We start from the raw sequence: 21,700 nt of genomic DNA, 5'->3' as shown, positions 1-21,700 counted from the left end.
CGGGATGTCGTCGTTGACGTGATAGGCCGGTGACGGTGAGGTGCTCTTGAGCCGCACTCTTAGGGTTTTCTCTGCGCCAAGAGTTTTCCCGCAATATTGATTTTCCCTCGGCGAGCTCGAGAGTTTAGCGAAAGCACGGACCACTCAAGATGTCAATCCCAGTACCACCTATCAAGCGGCAATGAAGATGAGGAATTGATTCAGAAACCGGAATGAGCACATGTGATCATCTTTAAAATGCAGGATTCGACGGTCTTTATTATGTTTAAAACCAGGGTTCTGATATATAATGAAATCAGAGCCCATGAGCAGCGAGTTTCATGATTATAGCAGCTTAGTATTGCCCCGTCCCTCATTCGCTAGTGAGCTTCAATGCTCTGATGAAAATCCAAACGCCTGTGTCCTGTTCCAGTCTCATGAGCCTTGAGCGACATGTGCTGAATGTCATTTACCGTATAATACACAATATTCGTATCGGTAATGCCCTTTCACAATACAATATTGTACATCCAATCGTAGTGGAGGGCTAATGAATATCACCTGGTGGATTCAGGCGACAGGCCTGCCTCCTTCCTCATGGCTTCCCTTCTTGCCTTGACCTCATCGGCAATCTTCAAGCTCTCTTGTAGCTTCGCTTGCCTCTGTCTTTCTTCGTCCTCTTTCTGTACGACCCAAACTGTCATAATGTTAGCTGTGAACTATAAAGTCCAGAAGCTTCGAGCTCACTTGGCTTGGACGATTTCGAGTACTTCTTGAGTCTGTTCACGAAATCGTCGAACTCTTGTTGCCTTTCCACCCTCTTCTCCAGGCTCTTCCTTTGGAGATCAGGATTGTACTTTTGGAAGAGTTCCTCATCCGTGGGAGCCAGATACATAGTGAGCGCGGGTCCTCCAACGCATACCAACGCGCCGCTAGCCGAGACTGTTCAGTGAAAATCCCGACAGCTGGAGCCTGAGAAGAGTCGACTTACCCGCCCAACATCTTCAACCATCGACCCCAGTTTGTCGGCTTAGGCGCCATGATGATTGACTCCTGCTCGGACGGTTTGGTGAGTGACGTCCCTGCACATGCAAATCTGCAATTGTACAGATGAGACTCGTGACGTCTATGAAGCTAAGGTACCAGCGGAATGGCCAACCCCTGTCGCCGAAAAGAGGCGGCCAGGCACGGCAGAATCGGTGCCCCGGACTAGCCAGAATCCCCGTCCCCTTTATTTCTTACAGTGCAACCAGCCGCCACAGCCAATGCGACTGTCTACAACATACAAAAACTTTAGCCAGTGTGTTGAGGCTTAGACGTCAGGAGTCGACCACCCCGGTGTGGCTGGTGATATCATCGGTTTCATGCCATGCCGACGGGACGATTCGAATGGCTGCAGCTGGAAAGGCTCGACGCAGGCGCATCCTCGCCCTGCCGCGTGTTCGTCGGGAAGGCTCAGCGCAAGCGACGGGGCCTGCACAGGGGATTTGCGTGTGCGTGTGTCAGAGGAAGGGATCGTGGGAGGCGCGGCTGAGTCTCTTACTGGCTCGGCCGCCCAATGTCTCCCGGATCGACAGCAAGAATAATTCCGCCGAGCTTCTGTGGCATTGACCCGTAAACCGCCAGGAGAGGTGCACCTTACGTACTCTGCAGACCGGTATTACTCTAAAAGCTTGAGCTAAGCTGCAATGACTGGATTTGCGGTTGATCTTCGAGCCAAGTCAATGGCTAAGAAGCTCAACGGTGTGGCAGGCGCCCGCGAAAGCTTGTAAGACGTTATGATACCGGCTGCTATAATCGTACACAGCCTCGCGCTTAGGCTTAGCTGTTCCTACACCCTTTCATCAATACGCGGGACCGCTACAGACGTCAGAGCTCCATCCACAGTTGAGATCTCGAGGCCTCCTGAGTGGCAAGCTCCCTGGAATGCCAGCATTTACGGCGTAGTTGCCCTCTGCGGTGCTTGCCATGCTCGCTAACCGCGAAAAGAGACCCTCAGAAACCCCACTGCTATGGCCCCATGACTCGGTTCCTGATGAAAGGTTACAGTTGAGGGTTGTGACATCGCTGGGCAAAGCCCTACAAACCGGTTGACCGGCTCGTCCGTCGTCTGAAGATCAGGGACGGACGGGGCCCTAGTTCGCTAGCCAAGCTTACACGAAGAGCCCCTGTGGAGAAAAGAAGCAAATCTATTAGAGAGAGACACAGCTTCAGGGCATCACGAAGCATGTCTCCAATATGGAACAGTGGCCTGCCAAAGCACATTCCCGAGGGGCAGGCGAGGCAGGCCAGAGAACGGGAGCATTCGGCACTTGCACAGTGTTTCGTTGGGGCCAGCCCCGGAAGCTTGTGTGAACCGTCCGTCCATCGGGGCGCATCCCATGCCATCCCATCCCAGGTGTGTGTCTTCGATTTCTTGCCTTGCCTTGCAGGCCGGGGGGTGGGCAGCCCTGGAGGGACCCTGGGACAGGCATGGGGCCCTGTAGCAGGGGGCTCAACGACCCAATCGTAAGCGTGTCCCGCGCAACTTGACACAGCGCTCTGGTAAGGAAGTGAAGACGGGTGCGACAGCAGATTAAATGTGGAAGTGATCGCAATGCACCACGGCATCGGCGCCTCCACGACGAGAGAATCCAAAACGAAGGGCTGCTTGCCAAGACTTTGCTCGCTGACCTAACTGGCGATATATGATGCATGAGCTGTAGGGGGGAGCCACCACTGCTGGGAAGCTTCAATGCGTGCGGGCGTGTTGGTGGAGCTTTGTTGAGGTAACAACAACAACACTGGTGCTGTGTGGGATTGAGTCAAGGCCGCACCGGGCGATTCGTGAGTGGATTGATGGAACTGATTGATTGATTGCTGATGCTATCGTGTGTGTGACTTTTTACGAGGCTGGTGTCTCAATCATGATGCGAGTATGTATGGCTGGCTGGCTGGCTGGCTCGGCTGGCTGGCATGGCATGAGTCGATGATACAGTAGGCAGGTAGCACAACATCAACAATAACAACAAATAAACGGCGAGTCTGCACCTGCCTCCTGCCTCCTGCCGTCCTCTCGTTCGCAGCTTAGCACTCTCGCTAGAGACTGGACAATGCCCGGGACAGGACCTGGCACATTCGCTCAGGCTTCAGCTAGGATCGTGTAAAATTGTAGGAGGGGGGGCGGACTCGATAGACAATCTGGCCCGGCCTGCTCTGTAGGTCTCCCTCAGCGATGCTGCATGTCATTCCGCCGTTGGCCTTTGGAGCTGCATGTTTGTACGTCCTTGCTGCAAGTCCAATACAATCAATCAATCTTACTTGACTGTACGTACAGCACAGCACAGTACACAGCCTGTAGCGATTGCAGCAGCATGCGGGAGAGCAACAAGGTTGCATGGTTAGACTAACGGCGCTACTTTAGGAGGCGTCTCTCACCCTCTCGCTCTGCTCGGCTCCCCCGCCACAATCCATTCCCCCCCTCCTCTTCAGTACCTACCTACTGACCCGCTACCTTACTCTTCAGCCCATTAAAGAGTGACACCAGCGAGCTTCCATTCCTTTGTGTTGACACAACCACCACCACTACCATTCCGTTCCTTTCTTCCTTTATTCTAGACCAGACACTCCCGGGGAGAGCGATCTGGCTATTGTTGTCGCTCCGCAGGCACCACCACTCCTTTCAGGCCAGGTCAGATCAGACCGAATCGAATTCCTTCCCAGACTCCGAGAGCCGGCAGCATAACTAGGTAACCTGGTTGTGGAAACATCTCTCCCTCCTTGTCAACCGCGCTTCCGCCGCCTGCCCTGCCGAAACTGTCGATCAGCATTGAGCCGAAACGCCATCCACCAATATAGGACACGCACATCACAGCTTGGTCGCAATGCGCGCGCTCTAGACCTATTGCAGACCTCTGTGACACAACTATTATTTTCCACTTCTGCTCTACTGCAGCCTAGCAGCTACTTGGTCTCTACAACATATATCCGCTGTGAGGCCAAGGACGAGAGAGCCGCCGAGAGGAAGGAAGATCGGCGGGTAAGATTTTGTCGAATTCGCGCCAGCGGAGACGAGAATAATTGGATACCGACTCGACCTCTCGAGTCGTCAACATGGCGTACGAAGGTGGTTATCCAGCCCAACAACGTCCGTACAACGGACCGGGAGCCCCAAGACCTCCCCCGCAACGACAATACCCAAACGGACCTCCACAACAACAATATAATGCGCCGCCACAGCAGTATGATCAATACGGGTATGATGACGGTTATGGGTATGACGACGGTTACGGTGGTGGAGGTTATGATCAGAACTACGATGCACAGTACGATAATATGAACTACAACTCGCGAGGGCCCCCGAATCAGAACTACCCTCCCCGAGATAACTATGGACCTGGAAGAGGGCCTCCTGGTCCTGGAGGTCGTCCCCAAATGCAGAGACGGCCGACTGGAGAAAGTGGGCGTGGACCATATCCGCCTGGTCCCCAGGGTCCCGGTAGGGACTATCCCCCTAACGGTCCTGCTGGTCGTGGACGACCTGATCCAGATCGATCCGCCAACTCAGATCCGAGCAGTGAGTACACTTTCGGGCCATTGTGCTTACACGTAGCTAATTGTTCTCGCAGTGAACCGGCCAAGACAGCCAGGGAATGGGCCAACAAGCCCTGTTGATGCAGGCTTCGGTGGTAGCCCATTTCCAGCCTTTCCTGGCCAACATAGGAAAACAGACCTTGACCAGGAGAGTCAAATTCTGACTCGAATGGATGGCATGAGTATTTCTGGGAAGGGCCGTCCTCCGCCAAACATGCGCGGCCCTGGTCCTGGACGGGGCCCTCCTCCTCGAGATGACTACAACCGGCCATCGATGGATGATCCTCGCGGACCCCCGGGGCCTCCAAGAGGCTATGGATCCCAAGGCTATCCAGATCAACGGCGCGCGCCCGGCCCAGAGCGCGGCTATGGCGCCCCCATGGATTACCCTCCTGAGGATGGTTTCGGGCCCCCTTCGCGAACAATGACCATGCCGACGAATGGGCCTATGGGTGGCCGTGACATGCCTCCTCCACCTCCTCGCGTTGACAGCGCTCCTTACAATAGCCCGATTGGCCGAGGCATGCCACCTAGGCCGTCAACATCCCAGAGTCACCGCCCCGGGCCGCAAAGAGGCTATCCGAACCAAGGACCTCCGCAGCAGGGAGGAGAATGGGATTATGGTCCACAAGATCAGGGATATGGGCCACCGCCACAGCAACGCCCGGCATCTTTTGACGACTTTTACGATCAGTATGATTACGGACGGCCCAGGAGCAATGAACAATATCCCCGGCAAAATCCTCCTTCAGCTGCTTCATCAGAAATGCCCAATTTTGATGCTATCCCTGCCCAGCGGGGACGGAGCTCGTTTGATCAATCGATGCAAACTGGTCCCATCGAGCCGCAAAGGGGTCCCAACAGATTTCCAGAAGTCAGCCGAACAAAATCACAACCTGATCTAAGACAGCCGCAAGCAGCAGTCTTCGAAATGGCAGGTGATGCACCTCCCATGCCGGCGCCAAATGGAGGTTACCAAGCCTATGATCCGAGTGCGGGGAATGTACCTCCTTCAGCTCCAGCTCCAGGGCTCCCTAGCAACCCTGCCGCAATGCGTCGACGCTCGCCTCCTTCGGGGCCGAGTCCTGATGCATTGCCCTCTCACCCAACTCCTGTTCGACCCGGATTGATGCCTAACTCTCTTGTTAGCCAGATGGCGAGCAAGCCAGCCCCTGTCCGAAATTACGGCGGAACACCTCCGGGCAGCAATCCTGCCGCGCCGCCATTACCACAAATCACACCTACACCAACAAAGGCAGAGACGCAAGCACCAGTCACTGCCGATGAACTTGAACGGCTACGGATGATGGTCAAGGTCACTCCGCAAGACCAAGACTTGGCTCTTCGTCTGGCGAAGAGGCTCGTCGAAGCTTCAGAAGTTCTGGTGCCAAGTGTGGCCGACCCCAAAACTCGCGGGAGAGCACGAGAAAGATACCTTGTAGACGCGCACAAGATACTCAAGAAGCTGGCCAGTGCTCAAAATCCCGATGCGATGTTCTTCCTCGCCGATAGTCTCGGCAGGGGAATGTTCGGAGCGGAACCAGACAACAAGGAGGCCTTCACCTTGTACCAGTCAGCTGCGAAGGCTGGTAACGCTGCTGCTGCCTATCGCACAGCAGTGTGCTGCGAGATTGGCAACGAAGAGGGCGGTGGCACTCGCAAGGACCCCCTGAAAGCAATCCAGTGGTACAAGCGCGCGGCGACTCTTGGCGACACACCGGCCATGTACAAGGTCGGCATGATCCTGCTCAAGGGTCTACTCGGACAACCCAAGAACCCCAGGGAAGCTGTCGGCTGGCTCAAGAGAGCGGCCGAACGTGCGGATACGGAGAATCCACATGCCCTGCACGAACTAGGTCTCCTATACGAAAGCGCCCAGCCGAATGATGTCATCCTCCGCGATGAGGCTTACGCCTTCCAATTGTTCAAACAAGCTGCAGATCTTGGATACAAGTTCAGTCAATTCAGGCTTGGCTGTGCGTATGAATACGGCCTGATGGGTTGTCCGATCGACCCAAGACTTTCTATCATGTGGTACTCGAAGGCTGCCACGCAGGAAGAGCATCAAGCAGAGCTGGCACTCAGTGGATGGTATCTTACTGGCAGCGAGGGAGTCCTTGGACAAAGCGATACCGAGGCCTACCTGTGGGCAAGAAAGGCTGCGATGGCTGGCCTTGCAAAGGCGGAGTATGCCATGGGATACTTCACTGAAGTGGGGATCGGCGTACCTGCGAATTTGGAGGATGCGAAGAGGTGGTACTGGAGAGCAGCTGGTAAGTTGACTATTTCTCAATAGATGAAACCATCTCGACTAACAAACATCACAGCCCAGGACTTCCCCAAAGCTCGCGAGCGCCTCGAGGAGCTCAAGCGGTCCGGTAAGAGCGGACCACGGCAACGCGAACGCATCTCGCGAAGCAAGATGGGCAAACAGCAAGGGGAAGAATGCGTCGTGATGTAGGAGTTACGGCCATCCCTGAATATTGCACCATCTAAGTCCTTCATGCGCTCTATCTTCGGACGGAACTGATACACGGATGTCCCTTCACTGTGATTACATCAATGACTCGATCTGGGCTGGTCACCTATCGATCGACGTCTCGCAAATGGATTTTTGATACCATGGGCATGAGAATTTACGAAATGAGAAAAGAAGCCCTATCTTACGACAGCAGCTATACCAAATGTATAACTAGAAGCCCGCGAAGAAAAAAAAACCTATAGGGTGGCGGCGTCTTGATAACAAGGGGGATTTGCTTTGCTGGGCCTTGGACCTTGGGCCCCTGTTCTTCATTGCAATGGGCTTGAGGTTTACAAAAGGGAATACCGGCTAGGGGTCAATTTATGCATACGTAGAAGGCGTCGTGAGCTACGCTGCTTGATCTAGGAAAGAAAATTGATACCATTGATTTGAAATAACCGTATTTGCATTAACTGTATCAAAATGACCTGTACGAAGCCTGCAAATATTGTACACACTGCATCCCCCTGACTTAGTCTTTGACGACCAAACTCGTATCAAAGCTATTTAGTGATCGAGCTGTCTGCCTCCAATAAGTAGATATTGGCGTCCGCATTCACATTGCATTCCATCTCATCTGAGCCACCACTGCTTTCCTTGGCAGCAAGTGGTCAGAGGACAGACAAGCGGCTGCCCTCGTAGCTCGTCTAACGATTTCGTCTCAACCGAGATCATCCCAGATCCGTCACATCTAGCCGACCCTATCTCCCACCAGAACATCTACAGAGGCCAGTCCTCTATGCCTTGACGGCCTCCTTGACGTCCTCCTTGATGTCCGCGGCGACGGCGGGCAGGCTGTTCTTCTGCGACTGCTGCCACAGCAGGATGCGGGTGCACTGGACGATGCCGACGCCGGCGAGGAAGAAGTTGACGGCGGCCAGCAGGTAGTTCTTGGGCTTGATGATCAGGCACCACCGCGTCCAGATGGTGCCGGTGGCCGTCAGGGCGGCGTTCTGCGTCAGGGAGAGCTTCTCCGCCGGGCGGGCGAAGTCGGCGATGCCGGCGATGACGAGGGCCCACTGGGAGGATATGTTAGTCAGCCTGTCTTGCCCATCAAACGAGAAGTTGCTCCCGGATGAGGTAGTAGAGAAACCGCCCGTAGTCTAGGTGGTCTGGCGGGAGTTGTGACGGAACGCACCTTCATGACGGGTGCCCAGAAGTGCACCGTCTTGAGTCCGATGGGGCTGTCCCACATGCGTTTGAACCAGCTGATCTGCTGCGTCGTCTCGGCGCCGGCGGCTGTGCTCTGGAATCGGCGGCCGGTCTGCTGGCGGAACTGTGCGCGGAAGCCGGTGGTGCGGGTGAAGGCATTGCGGGACTGGGCGGCGAACTTCTGGCTGAACAGAGGCCGCGAAATGCGGAAGGCACTGGCTGCGGACGACATTTTGACCTGCGGATTGGTGCGAGGGTATGTGTTTATGAAGAAAAGGAAGCCGGTGTCGATGCCAGAATGAACGAAGGCGTTGGAGGCGAAGGGATTGGAGTGGAGAGGTTGCTTGCGAAGTCGTTGTCGTGCGGCAGCGGGCGGATAGCTTCCTTTTCGATTTGACTCAACCAAGAATTATTTCCCCCTCGACAGGTCCGATGATGGAGGCTCAAAAGTTGGAGAGCCACACGGAGATAAGCAGTAGGCTCCCCGTTGTCGTGCACGTGCCCCTTATGCAGACAGCTGCCCACGCTAGAGGAGGATTATGCAAGGAACCCTCTCTTATGCAACTCATTTGTGCATCTCGGCTTTGAACGTCAGTCAATCTTTCTAAAGCTCTCCCTCGCGGCTGCGTCTTTCCCTCCAACCGCAGAGCATTCTCGCCCCAATTGAACCACCACATCCTGTAGCGGAGCCACGCCGAGGGCCAATTCGATCATGTCGACCAAATACGCTTTCACAAAGGGCCTAAAGGAGGTCCGCTTCCTCTTCTGCCAGACATCCGAGCAGAGCGCAGCCACAAGGTGAGCATCATCTCGGAGCAGCTCCTCAGCTACCGACAGAGCTCCATGCTAACGCTGCACCTCCTTACAGGTCCTTCCTGACGAGGACGTACCCGACGATGAAGAAGCACAACCCTTCCATTCCCATCATGCTCCGAGAGGCGGCCGGCACATCACCAAAGGTCTACGCAAGATACGGTGCGTTCCCAGCTTCAAAGCACGCCTCTAATCGGCATAACTAACTGGGTCCCAGAATTCGGTCAAGAGAAGAGTCAATCATTAGAGGGACTATCAGACAAACAGATTGAGGAGACAGTCACAACCCTTGTGAAGACCGGTGTATGAGCGTGGGGTTGAGCAGGAAAGGCGATGTCAAAACCATGTGTATAATGCCAAAACTTATGTGGATACTAAGGGAATAGAATCCTGGACTTCAAGTGTATCACGTCTACTATTCCATGCATGAAGGTTCACATCAAGTATATTACGGGGCTTTGGCGAATGGTGTTGACTTCTGACTAGCAGCGATTATATAACTAACACAGTTCATTGACGATAACCTCCATCGTCTCCTTCATGGGGTGTTTGTGCTCCAGACTATCCGGAGTCAAGCTAAACAATCAGCCTAGCAATACTTGAATGCATTCCTGAAAGCACTCGATATCATGCCCTCTTCGGTCGGGCCCAAAAGTCGTTTCCTGTTCATACAATATCCTGGTTTTCTCGTTTCCTGCAGGCGCTCCATAAGTGCACCTCAAACGTTCTGAGAGCTCATGCTCTCCTTGCGGTGCTTCTGCAACAGCCACTCCGCGGGGCTCAACTCGCCCTCCTCAACTGGACTCTTCTCTACGTCCTTCTTGGGCGGTGTCTTCTCCTGTCCCTGAGGCGATCCCTGCTTGGAAGACGCCTTGGACGAACCAGACCCCTGTGGAGATCCAGACTCCTTCGGCTTCTGCCACGCAGTGCTTGGGAATATAAGCTTCGGCGCCGCTACATCCACGAGGGGCTTCTTGGCGGTCGGTAGTTCGGGGAAATTGTCAGCGCTCATCTTCGGGGCCGCTGGCTCGGCTGGCTTGCTGCTCTTCTTCTTCTGCTCCTTAGGCTGGGACGGACGAGCAGTGTTCTTCTTGCGGTTGTTATTGTAGTTGCTACCCTCATCCTGCGGAGCGCCGACCCCAAAACCGCGGCGTTGGGACTGCTTTCCCTTCTTCGGGGAAGGCGGAGTCGTAACGCCCTTGGGTGTCTGCTCCAGCGGAGTGAAGTATCGACGGTCACTAGAGACCCTCGATGAGGTAGACGGCGCACTGGAATGCGTCGAGATGTGCGAGCTCTGCCGACCATGCTTCGTGCTCGTCGTCAGCATGGTGCTGGTCGGGGTAAGTGACCGAGGAGGCGGGATAGTGAAGGGCTTCGCAGACGGGTTCAGGTTGCTCTTAATCGAAGAAGGAGTTGCGGCGGTAGCCTTTCTCGGGGACGGGCTTGGGGTGATGAAGTGCTTGTTATCTTCGGGAGTGGTTTTCTTGACACTCTCGGCGTGAATCCACGTCTCTTGCGGCTTCTTGTCATCTTTCTTAGGGGAAAAGACGTCATCACGGGGTGACACTCGCGCAGATGGCGGTGGACGAGGATAGGGGTCGAATCCAGGTGGGAGAGAGCCAATGCGGACTTCAGTCTTTGGTGTAGCCTCATGAGTCTTTGGCTCCTTGGAAGACTGTCCCTTCGACTTCATCTGATCAATCTCAAACTTTTGATTGGTGAACACATGTGCAGTCGGAGAAATCTCAGAAGCTTTCTCTGCAATTTCTTTGGGAGCCGCCTCAGCGATGGTGGACAGCTGAGCAGTCTCGGAGCCTTCAGGGCGCTTGAAGGTGTTCTGAGATAGCGCAGGGGGTCGATTCTTCTGCATCTTCAGTGAGCCACCAGCATTGGCTCGATAGCCCTTGCGCTTATTCTCGACAACAGATTCCGGCTCCTTGGGGGAAGTCGCGGGAGGTGTGTTGTTAGCCGTTGTAGGGGGAGAAAACAGATTCTTAATCTTCTCCATGTACTCTTCTGTCTTCGCCTCCGTGTGCTCCTCCGTGAATTCATGCACAGCTTCAGGAGCTGGCTGTACAGCAGCGACAACCTGTGCAGATTCAGATGGCTGTGCTTTCTTCTTCTTGCTGTGACTCTTCTTCTTCTGCTTCTTCTGGCCGCCAAGCGTAGAAGATCCCTGTGACGCTGAGGAAGGAGGTCTCTGGGATTCAACCTGCTCAGCCTGAGCACCAGCCGAATTACCGGATGCAATCTCTGCCAGCCTCTTCTTTGCCTTGTTCTTCTTATACTTCACCTTCTTATCCTGAATCTGTCGAGGCTGTTCAGGATCGGGCTCGGTCTGGTCCGGAGAATCTCGAGTCTGGTCAGTGACCTGCTTCTCGGGATTGAAATTGGACGGGGGGACCTCTGGGAATCCGCATGCCGCCGAGCCTGTTCTTCCTTTAGGTTCAGCGACTGGGTCGCCGTGACTCGAACTCTGATTTGATGAAGGAGTCGGATTGGGCCGAGACGACGCTGAACTCATTGACGGACTGGTATCACCATGCTTCAGGCCGGTCGACAAAGTAAGAATGAGACCATCCATCTCCTCGGTTTGAACCGTTTGGTCAATTGAGTGAGGGTTTTCCGCTTGGCCCGTCATCGATGAGGTAGAGCTGTCGGCTGAATTGGACGCTGGATGGCGTGCTTGAGCTCGCTTGTCTTTTGAACCCTGAGAACCTTGACCACTCGAAGAAGACGAGGAATCCCTCTGATCGGGAGGAGTGATAGGGGGGTTGACTGTTGGCTGATTTCCGACGATAGTGGCCGGGCTGCTCGACGGCGTGCTCGCGAGATCCATGGGCTCGGACGTGGACTCTGCAGAAGGGGGTCTCGGGAACCCGCCCTGCTTGCTGCGATCCAGACAGTCGATCTCTCGTTGCAAAGACTCCGGAGTCGGTCGATGTGATAGTTCGAACACTGCTTGCTGTGAAGGCTGGGCAACCTGTCCGGACACATGTGAGCCAACACCGTTCCTGGGGTCTTGATGCCGCGAGAACGCCCCGTGGAGGATAGGTGGACGGGCTGGAAGCGGGTGGTGTACAACAACACCTCCTGGATGTCCAAAGCCAGGATAAGGAGGCATCCTGGGATCCTGTTGGTCCATTGGTAGGCCATTGCGAGGAGGCTGGACCTCTTGACGTACCATTTGCTGAGATGGGAAGCCTTGAGGGGCTTTGACCGTAGCAGTACTAGATCCAGAAGTCGACGCATGACGATTCTGGAATCTAGGGCTCTTGTTGTAATACATGGAGTAATACGGGAAGCCCACGAACACCCGTTCACCAAAGCCTGGAATGTTGATGTACTTCGGTCCTTGCAGAGCGGCAATAGTGGCATATGCCTGGGTATGATGTGAGAATCTGTATTGGAATTAGTACATTTATTTCAGGAAAATCTGGACTACATACCTCAAGTATGCGTGCGGACGGCCAGGCCCTAGGCCACGACACGTAAGATCCTCTATCTGGCCGTACTTGCTGAAAAAGCGTTTGAACGCGTTAATGGTATCTTGATTCTGGAGGAGACCTTCTTTGAAGTCTCGAATGAAAATGCTGCGAGATGAAGCTAGACATCGCCAGCAATTACATTGTTCGAAGACTAGATCCGCGCTCGATCTATTCCGGTTGGCATTCTTGCACGGTTGATGAACGCCAACATCCTGTACACCGCCTGTTTGCTGGTTTACTTGCGGGCCTTGACTGCCCACACCCGTCACGCTACCGTTTTTCTGAAGACGATTGTGGACATACACGGCCCCATGGATGGGATCGTCTCGAATCTTTGTCTGCCAACCATTGCGGGGAGGGGAGGTTCGCGCCTTGCTATGATTGCTGAAACGGCGGTTTGGGGCCACATTCTCCTGGGGCTGAGTGACAAGATTCGGCTTGAATGTCTGCATGGGCATTGATACCATATGACGAGGCATTGCCATCTGAGGGTACATCATCGGCGTAACAGGCTGGGGAAACCCTGCCTGCGTAGTCTGAGCCGTATAAGCATTAACACCTTGAGGCGGGACTTGCTGAGAGCCACGCATGGCCATGAGATCCGGCGGAGCAGGGCCGTACATCTGGCCTGGCTGCATTATACTAAGCATCGGGCCGTTGGTGACTGGGGCTTGCAATGGTTGGGTCGAATGCAAATGTGCCTGGTAGGCATTAGGCACTTGAGCGGTTTGGGTCTTGATAACCGGAGGCTGTGACAATGGTGGCGGATACCCAGAGAATTGAGAGCTCTGGGTTCCGTTTGTGAACGGCGCACCCTGTTTGGCAGCGGTCATGTGTTGAACGGGTACCGCAGTTTGCGGCCTCTGAGAGCCGGTGACGGCCAAGGGAGTTTGCTTCTCGACGTAAGTGCCTCCAGCTGATTGGTTGACAAAAGACGACTCGTATCCTGTGGCAGAATTGTAGGGAAACGGAAGAGAGTCAGCGAGCTTCGGGAATGGCTCTGTGTTAGCTGATGGGTCAGAGATGCTTGACTGATGCGACTTCTTGGCGTCCTGCTCTTTCGAAGGCTGTCCCGGCTTGTAGTAAGAGTCGCTCTTCCAGGTTCCTTCAGAATCGGGACTTCCACCGTCGGTGCTGACAACTCGAAGCATGTCACTGTCTTGATTGGCATTCTTGCCCTTGTTCGCAAGGGGAGAGGTGTCATCCGATCTCCTGATTCTTGGAACCACTGACTTCGACCCGTTCACAATAACAGGGTGCTTCGGGCCCGTAGGCTTGTTCTGAACAGTGTTGGCAAGTCCGGTTGGTTTATGGTTATGGTCCACATGAGAAACGCTGTTGAAAGGCGGCGTGAATCCCTGAGAGGGGTATGTTTGCTCTGCAGGAGAATTAGTGGGCTTTCAAACAAAATATATCTAGGAATGGGAACTTACTGAGCCACGTCGTGACTGCATGGCCATTCTGCGAATCACGGTTCCCATCAATAGGGGGGGAAACCGCATGATTATAGCCAGTCAGGCAACGATAGTAGTTGACGAAGGAGACTCGGAGCATGCCCAGCTTTGACTCGTCAAGTTCGGAGATACCACTTGAAGACCATTCACTAGGCCAGAGGACTGTGAGCACGTCCAGATTGCGATCCCAGTTCATAAGCCTTCGACGATTGGGGACGAAGCTTGCCCAACCGGTGACCCAATCGTCAGTCTCCTTGCGCAAAGCGTCGAGGAGCTCAGGCGCCAATAGGAGGTTCTCGTCAAAAAGCATATTGATGAGGTTCCAGAGGTTCCAAGCGCCTTGGAAATACAAGTCTCTGCCGTCGAAGTACTCGTACAGATCCTCGAACAGCACCGGTCGCTTCAGACCAGCCATGTCCTGGGGGTACTTCTGGCGGAAATGGGCAGCCAACTGGTGGACCTTCTCGTCTCCCCAATGGTCGAATGGGCGCTCCGGAAGAGGATGATGAACAACGCGCTTCGGGTTCTTTCCCTGATCCGTAGACCACTTGCATGCCGCGTTCTCGGGCAAGCGAGTGTAGTAACCCATGACGGGATCAGGAATCTTCCATCCATTTTCACACCACACGTGGACCCAAGAGGTCGAGCCAGTTGCCTTAGGCTCGGCTGGCTGAGTACTGGCCAACGGTACCTGTACGTTGTCTGAAGTCATCGTGAGGGTGAAACTCAGGGTGAAGCTATTGTGGTTATCTCGGAAGAGGGAAAGATGGCCGCTATTTTCTCGCGACTACTACTTGTGATGCGAAACGATGTCGCGATGAAAGGCTGATGGCTTCGCGACAAGGATGAGAGTTGAGTGATCTGGATGGGAGCAAAAGAACCCAAATAGAGACAGAAAGAAGATGGAAAGGGCGATGAGGGAGGACTTTCGGTCAGATGGTATACCTCTTCGGGAAGAAAGGTAACGGCGTAGGAATGAGGAAAGTAAGGATTTGGTTTCGTGACAGGTGCTAGGTGCAGTCGAGTCTGGAAATCAGTGATCGGCTAATTCTCTCGAGATGCGGTTGTGATAGGGAAGGAATCGAGGACGCGAGTGTTGGCAGAGCGCGCGTTGCTGTAGTTTCAGACGGAGTGTTTGGCGGTGGACAGTTCGGATGGAGAAAGGGGGATATCGTTGATAACAACAAACGAACTCGGCGACATTCACTTTTTCTCACCTTAAACTCCCTGGTGTTAGATATTCGCCAAAACTGGAAGCCTCCACGCAGCATGTGAGTCAGTCAAAAGAGGCACGAGGATACTCACCACACTCCACAGACCGACATCAAACATTGCATGGCATCATACAAATGACTGAGATGCACATCAGGCATGGAATTCCATGATGCCTTCCAACCCGCTACATTTCATATCAACCAGCATGCCTGCTTCTTGGATCCCGACAAAATATGTTGGAGTGTTCACGATCTCATTTGAGACTCATAAAACAACAAACAATCAGAGACTCCGTCTCAAGCATAGTCAAAGCGTTTGTCATTGCTTTCTTTTTTACATATGGATATCATAAACATGATGTTCCTACTATTTCTTAAGTTCATTCAACATCTTCAGGATCTCAGACTCGTTGGCACCGGCAGTGGCCTTGCCATTGTTCCAGTCAACCACCTGGACAAAGACGTTAGCATCATAGCGAACCTGCACAGATACAAGGCAACAGTGCATACCACTGGCCGTTGGAAGTTCTCGGCACTCTCTTTGAACTTCTTCAGGGCCTCATTCTCTGTTGTTGCGCCCTTCACTATAGATGAAATCCTCGGCTTGCCAACGTATTCTAGGATAGTCTGGAGCTGGTCGGCAGTCGGCGGGTCTTCGGTGATGTTCAGATCAAACTCTGCCCGTGAGCTGTCTGATTGTGCAGTGTGATCACTGGCTTGATCCTCTGTCGCATGCTCGGTGGCGGTAGCAGAGGCCTGTTTCAGGAGCGTGACAACGCGCATGGAGGCCGGGGAGCTAGCCTTGTGAAAGAGCGTGACAATGTCCTTCGGTTTGTGCTATTGAAGAGTTTAGATTAGCCATTGAAGCTTTGTTGAGCACCGGAGAGACTCAAATGCCCTCGATAAATGACTTACAAAGCGAAACATTTTTACTGTTAAGGCGGTGTTGGGGAACGGTGAATGTGAGAAATGTACCAACTCGGAGCTTGACGTTGCTTGAAGTCGGCCGATGATGTCGTTGCTTCCGAATTTGGAGAGCTTCACCAGCCACAATTTGAAGCTTCGGGTGGCGCCACAGCCACCTTCGCTAAAGGTCTGGACTTCCCGCCCCTGTGTCTATCCCCGTTTTTGTATTAACACCGCAGGGCTTCGCAAGAAGATGCGTACTTTTCCCTCAAGTCATGCCCGATCCGTGCTGTGAGTCGAGTTTAGGTCACCGTAAATAGACAATTCGACAGATGTGCTGTTCTAGCAATCCTCGCTACGCTAGGTTATCGACCAATATCCAGGGGGCTATAGAAAGACTAAGTGTAGTGCAGACCACCAAATTGACAGAGACTTCTTTTGGCGAACATTGCATTACAATCACATTGCAGCGCGTAGGGCTCTTGATCCGGCATTGGATTTCTGACCTAGTACCGTGAGGCACTGGAATTCGAAAAATCGATTTGTCGGTACTTTGGGCAATATCCCTGGAGTTTACTAAAGACAAGACGGTATTTTCTCTTTTCCCATTGACTTTCTATTGACCTACAGGCCTTTGATTGGTCTCTCGCATGTTCAACCATAGATCTTGCCAAGCTGCCGAATTGATGAGGCTCAAATAAATATCAACATGGAATGCCCCTTAACAGTGGCATAGTCCCTACCTGGGTAGAACATCTTTGGCATCTGGGCTGGCCTTGCGTGAAGGAGCATCTGGACCATGCTTTAGTTGGTCTCCTAAACGGTATGGGGGAGCGATTTCAGTCTTATGTTGGAAGTGCGGAAAGGTCGTGACCCTATATCTGCACCGTTATTGAGGAGTCGACCGGCCGCAGCGTATTCTTTTTCGGCAGCATACTATATGTAGAGAGATGATGGAACTCTCATGTCCGTGTCCAATGCTTTCTTGCCCAACTATGCCTTGGTTATGTTTGTGCATGTAGTTTACAGCAATAATTATTGGTCAGTCCTGGTATTATCTGATGGATACCTCACACATTCTCAGGGTAAAAATTAGGAAGTCGACACAAGGGCTCTCTACTTATGTCCATCAATGTTCAATTTTCATTGCTGTCAAGCGGTAAATCAAAAAACCATCATCGAGCTTGATCTTATTTTACTCCTTCGCCAGGGTAATAAATGTTAATTCGGCAAGGATATCACTACCTCCTGAATAAGAGGTTACTACCTCCGTAAAAGCTAAGAGACCTATACTTTAAACTGAATATTCGAGAGCTTGATAAATATTATGACTCTCAACATTGAGTATCTTCACTGTTTAAGAATTAACATTTATTACCCTGGCAAAGGAGTAGACGTACCTTTTTCTTATCTTTACCCCTGGACCAAGGTAGACAATAGATGCCTGTATTCTGGGTGCCTGCATTATTGTGGCTTACGTTCTGGCCAAGTCGGTCCAGCAGATTCAAGGCTTCAACACATGTTTTGCTTGCTTCTTCCTCCTTCAGTTTCAGTATTCCAAGATTCTTAAGAACCTGGAGTTCGTGTACTTTCCCCCCTCGCATTGAACTATCTATACTTCTCGCTGTACTTTGGTCAAATAAGAAAAACGCCAGTGGCCAGCGCACCCAAAGCGAAGTGAGTGACACTTACACTGAAACAATCATAGAAATGATACCTGGCAAGGACATCCAGACATACAAACCTTTGATCACCTCCCACTGCCCTCTCAAAAGGGGGCGCGTCCGGCCCAAGCTCAGCCAAACTTCCCCAAAATGAGCGGACTTGACAATATGCAGGCGGCTCCATGAGCATCAAACCCAGCGCCGCGGTTTACCGGGCCGGTAGACGTTTACGCTCCTTTTCATACTTCAGCAACTTGCCAATCGAAATTCGATGTCGCATTTGGGAACTCTTCTGTTCCAATCTGGCCACCAAAACAATCGTCTTTGATTTATACTACCATGATGTATCTATACGGATGAGTCAGATAAAACTACCTTCGTTACTTGGCCATGTCCCCGGAAGACATGGCAAGCAGATATTTTAGCAACGGTTTTGGCTGTTCACCGCGAAAGTCGCAGTTTCGCTATAAGGAGATTCCCAGACACGCTCCCAGAAGAGTCAGGCGGCCTGATACGTTTCAACAAGGATGTTGATATCATTGAAATATCTGCTGGCTCGCCATTCTGCCCAAAAATTCCATTTGCGTTTTCTAGGCCCACACCTTCCTTGAGTATGATTTGGAAATTTCTGAGGATCGTGCGACCTTATATGCATTGCGGGCCTTTCCCTCTCTGGAGAAGATTTATGTATGCTACCGAAGTGATACCGCCGACGAGCACAATTTGGTCGGCTGTGTATCGGACTCCGTCAATCGATATTGCTTTTACAATGTCAAGCCATATTATCGCCACGGAGCGGTGGTACGGCGCTTGTATTGTTGGCCGGATCTCATCAATCATTGCGACTTTGGGGAACGAAAATTACTCAGTGGCATTGTAGACTACCAGATTCGCCGATTACGGAAGGCGATGAAGGATCCAAGAGTGCCATCAGACGCTACTTATGGCACCAGAAATCGAGAGCATAATGATTGGTCCCGGTATCCACGATTCAGTATCTGGCCAATGTTCGATGTTGAAAGTGACCTGGACGAGAGTAGGTATGACGAATTGATGGCATGAGCTGGAGTGACTGAAGACTCACCAGATTCCGAGGGGAAAGAGAAACATCACTCTCTACAAAGTCAGACTCTGACAGCTTACATGATGATGAGGAAACGGGACCAAACGGCCTGGGAAGGGCTGGTGCCTAGAGCTGATCTGAGACGACACCGCATCAATATTGCCGGACTATATTGCCGCACTTACGGAGAGAGCGTGCAGAGCACCAACTGCGAAATGCACATACTTTGGATAGCTGATCTAATTATTACGTATTGATTACTTCGTCCTCTGGTGTTCCTTCTTTGTTATACTGGATCAGTCACTGCCAACTGGAATGTTAGTAGGACTGATAGACTAATTTTTTTAGAACAAGTATGACACTTCTCAAATGAGTCAACTGATTTGGCTTACTGTCACAGTCTGTTGGTGTGATGCTTTATCTGATAAGAACGTCTAACCTCTTGTGGAGAATCGCATACTGTTGCTTGCTTTAAGATATCGAGAAACGAAAAATTAAATAAAAAGCGGCCTATTTCCGAGCAATCACGAAGGACGCCAGCTGCGAGGACTCTGGAATTGATTCATTTTACGGTCCACCGAAGCTCAGTGCTTATGGGTAAGATATTGAACACCTTAGATGTATGGAATCAATCGGGGCCATGGCTTTGTTGATTCCAAAGATTACATTGGTGATTCCACATCTCTTTATGCTAGTCAAGAAGCAACGGCTCTTACTATAAAATGTTTAACATTCCTATGCTCACGTAACTTTTTAATCATCATCAATGACAGCCACATACAATGGTTGCTCCCTCGACTCAATTTGACTTCATTGTGGTAGGCGCTGGGCCTTCGGGCTGCACGATAGCCACGCAGCTGGCTAGCGCTAAACAGCGACCCTCAGTTCTCCTTGTTGAAGCCGGCGGAGACAACAGCGATGTTAATCTCCGAGTTGACGGTAATAAACAAATACAGATGCTGAATTCATCTCAGACATGGAGTTACAAGAGCATTCCAACAACAAGTGTTAGTGGGAGGGAGGTTGACCTCTCTCGCGGCAAGGGCTTGGGTGGTTCGAGCGGTATCAACTTCACTGTATGGACGAAGGGTCCTCGAGACGATCTGGAGACGATAGCTGATTTGACTGGAGATGATGCCTGGAGATGGAGTCGGGCTCATGAGCGCTGGAAGACATTGGAGAATTTCCATGGGAAAAGGGGGGAGGTCCCTGATGAGATGGAGGCATACCTCAACCCTAAGCCAGAAGACCATGGCTACAGTGGACCCTTGAATATTGGATTCCCAAATACATGGGATCAGGAGATGACTAGAATGATTGACGTATGGAAGGCAAATGGATTCCAAATCAACCCTGATGGGTCGAATGGGCAGGGACTAGGTCTCTTTGTGTCACCTCTATCTTCCTACCGAGGAGTTAGGACTACGGCAGCCGACGTCTTGTACCCAGAGCGTGAGAACCTCACAATTCTCACGGAAGCGCATGTTCATCGAGTGCTCTTCCAGGAGGAACGAGCTATAGGTATTGCGCTCATCGATGGAAGAACCTTCAACACTTCCAAAGAAGTAATTATCTCAGCTGGCTCACTCGACTCACCCAAAATCCTGATGCACAGTGGCATTGGTTCAGAAGAACAGCTCTCCAAATTCAGGATTCCCCTCTTACATGAGAATCCAAACGTGGGCCAGAATTTTAAGGATCACTATCACATATTGCTCAAGTATATCCGGGCAGATCATGCCTCCAACAGGCCGGCATTCTTCAGAGACCCGGCACGAAAGAAGGCTGCTCTCCGGGAGTGGCAGCTCTATCGAAGTGGAGAGTACGCGAATCTCGGCTGCGGTATGAGTATTGGGTTCTTCAAGAACGATGCTATCTTGAAAAGCCCTGAATTCGCGGCACTTCCAGATGCCGAGCGAAAGCGACTGTCCGCACCAACGGTTCCGAGCTATGAAATCTTGTTCAATCTTACAGTTCCAGAATATTGGACCACCCCGGATACGACCCCCGCAGTCTCAACCATCTTAGTATTTCTACTGAATAGCATGGGTAAGGGCAAAGTTCGTCTGCAGTCAGCAGACCCCGCAGTGCCGCTCACGTTCGAGCCTTCCTACCTAGAGCATCCATACGATAGACGAGCAGTCATCGAGGCTACGAGGGAGACAATGAAAGTCACTCAGAGCCCCGAGTTCCAAAAGGATAACCTGGGCTACCTTGAGGTTCCAAAGTCTGACAGTGATGACGACATTTTGCAATTTTGGAGGGATAACCTGTCGAGCACATGGCACATGTGCTCAACGCTGAAAATGGGACGAGAAGAGAAGAAGGACGAGGCTGTTGTCGATATCAACTTCAAAGTCTTCGGTGTTGAAGGGCTGAGGGTAGTCGATTTGAGCGTTCTACCAATACTTCCAAGGCAAGTGACAATAATGCGATGATCTCGCTCACCACTAACATCTACTAGTTGCCATACGCAGACTTATGCGTACCAGGTAGGAATGATAGCTGCAGAGAAGGTGGTAGCAGAGTATGGCTTGGATAAATAAAAAGGGCCATACGCAAAACGACTCTCGACTTCATGCATAGTAGTTAAAATTGAACGATCTAGTGAAATGAAACAGCTATAATTAGAAGGTAAATTTACGAAGGCATGATAATATGTGACGAGACATACTATCATAATCAGATCACATATGCATATCTCTCTGGGCTGTGCTGCTGCCGAGGGCCATTTGGCATTAGTACAGCTATTCCTTGGCAAAGGAGCTGATATCAACTGGAAAACCCCGAGGGGATGGGATGCAGGCCGCACAGCCATCTCATATGCCGCTGAGAATGGGCGCCTAGCGGTAGTCAAGTTACTTGCTGAGAGCC

The 21,700-nt window shown here is 52.0% G+C and overlaps 6 protein-coding genes across 6 annotated transcripts; 2 read left to right on the top strand and 4 right to left on the bottom strand.

Annotated features, from left to right (window-relative positions):
- Nucleotides 1-536: 536 nt before the first annotated feature.
- UCRPA7_2808 (putative cbp4 domain-containing protein) lies at nucleotides 537-1,020 on the bottom strand (the record flags this gene model as incomplete). Its single annotated transcript, XM_007915376.1, has 3 exons — nucleotides 537-676; nucleotides 727-911; nucleotides 971-1,020. The coding sequence occupies 3 exons, from the start codon at nucleotides 1,018-1,020 to the stop codon at nucleotides 537-539; spliced, it is 375 nt and encodes a 124-aa protein (XP_007913567.1).
- A 4,660-nt stretch (nucleotides 1,021-5,680) lies between these two features.
- UCRPA7_2807 (putative activator of c kinase protein 1 protein) lies at nucleotides 5,681-7,012 on the top strand (the record flags this gene model as incomplete). Its single annotated transcript, XM_007915453.1, has 2 exons — nucleotides 5,681-6,824; nucleotides 6,879-7,012. 2 exons carry the CDS (start codon nucleotides 5,681-5,683, stop codon nucleotides 7,010-7,012), a joined length of 1,278 nt encoding a protein of 425 aa, XP_007913644.1.
- A 797-nt stretch (nucleotides 7,013-7,809) lies between these two features.
- Nucleotides 7,810-8,456, bottom strand: UCRPA7_2806 (putative upf0041 domain protein; the record flags this gene model as incomplete). Its single annotated transcript, XM_007915375.1, has 2 exons — nucleotides 7,810-8,091; nucleotides 8,211-8,456. The coding sequence occupies 2 exons, from the start codon at nucleotides 8,454-8,456 to the stop codon at nucleotides 7,810-7,812; spliced, it is 528 nt and encodes a 175-aa protein (XP_007913566.1).
- Nucleotides 8,457-8,936: 480 nt separating this feature from the next.
- Nucleotides 8,937-9,346, top strand: UCRPA7_2805 (putative nadh-ubiquinone oxidoreductase kda subunit protein; the record flags this gene model as incomplete). Its single annotated transcript, XM_007915381.1, has 3 exons — nucleotides 8,937-9,022; nucleotides 9,093-9,199; nucleotides 9,255-9,346. 3 exons carry the CDS (start codon nucleotides 8,937-8,939, stop codon nucleotides 9,344-9,346), a joined length of 285 nt encoding a protein of 94 aa, XP_007913572.1.
- Nucleotides 9,347-9,755: 409 nt separating this feature from the next.
- On the bottom strand, nucleotides 9,756-14,691 carry UCRPA7_2804 (hypothetical protein; the record flags this gene model as incomplete). Its single annotated transcript, XM_007915399.1, has 6 exons — nucleotides 9,756-11,467; nucleotides 11,817-11,928; nucleotides 12,222-12,438; nucleotides 12,487-12,555; nucleotides 12,829-13,903; nucleotides 13,959-14,691. The coding sequence occupies 6 exons, from the start codon at nucleotides 14,689-14,691 to the stop codon at nucleotides 9,756-9,758; spliced, it is 3,918 nt and encodes a 1,305-aa protein (XP_007913590.1).
- Nucleotides 14,692-15,560: 869 nt separating this feature from the next.
- UCRPA7_2803 (putative duf1687 domain containing protein) lies at nucleotides 15,561-16,120 on the bottom strand (the record flags this gene model as incomplete). Its single annotated transcript, XM_007915439.1, has 3 exons — nucleotides 15,561-15,644; nucleotides 15,704-16,030; nucleotides 16,109-16,120. 3 exons carry the CDS (start codon nucleotides 16,118-16,120, stop codon nucleotides 15,561-15,563), a joined length of 423 nt encoding a protein of 140 aa, XP_007913630.1.
- Between the last annotated feature and the right edge of the window lie 5,580 nt (nucleotides 16,121-21,700).

The sequence above is a fragment of the Phaeoacremonium minimum genome, assembly GCF_000392275.1.
Source record: "Phaeoacremonium minimum UCRPA7 unplaced genomic scaffold PA7_03_scaffold_212, whole genome shotgun sequence".
Classification (NCBI taxonomy): domain Eukaryota; kingdom Fungi; phylum Ascomycota; class Sordariomycetes; order Togniniales; family Togniniaceae; genus Phaeoacremonium; species Phaeoacremonium minimum.
The sequence above is the reverse complement of the archived record's forward strand: the minus strand, read 5'-3'. Positions and strand labels throughout refer to the sequence as shown.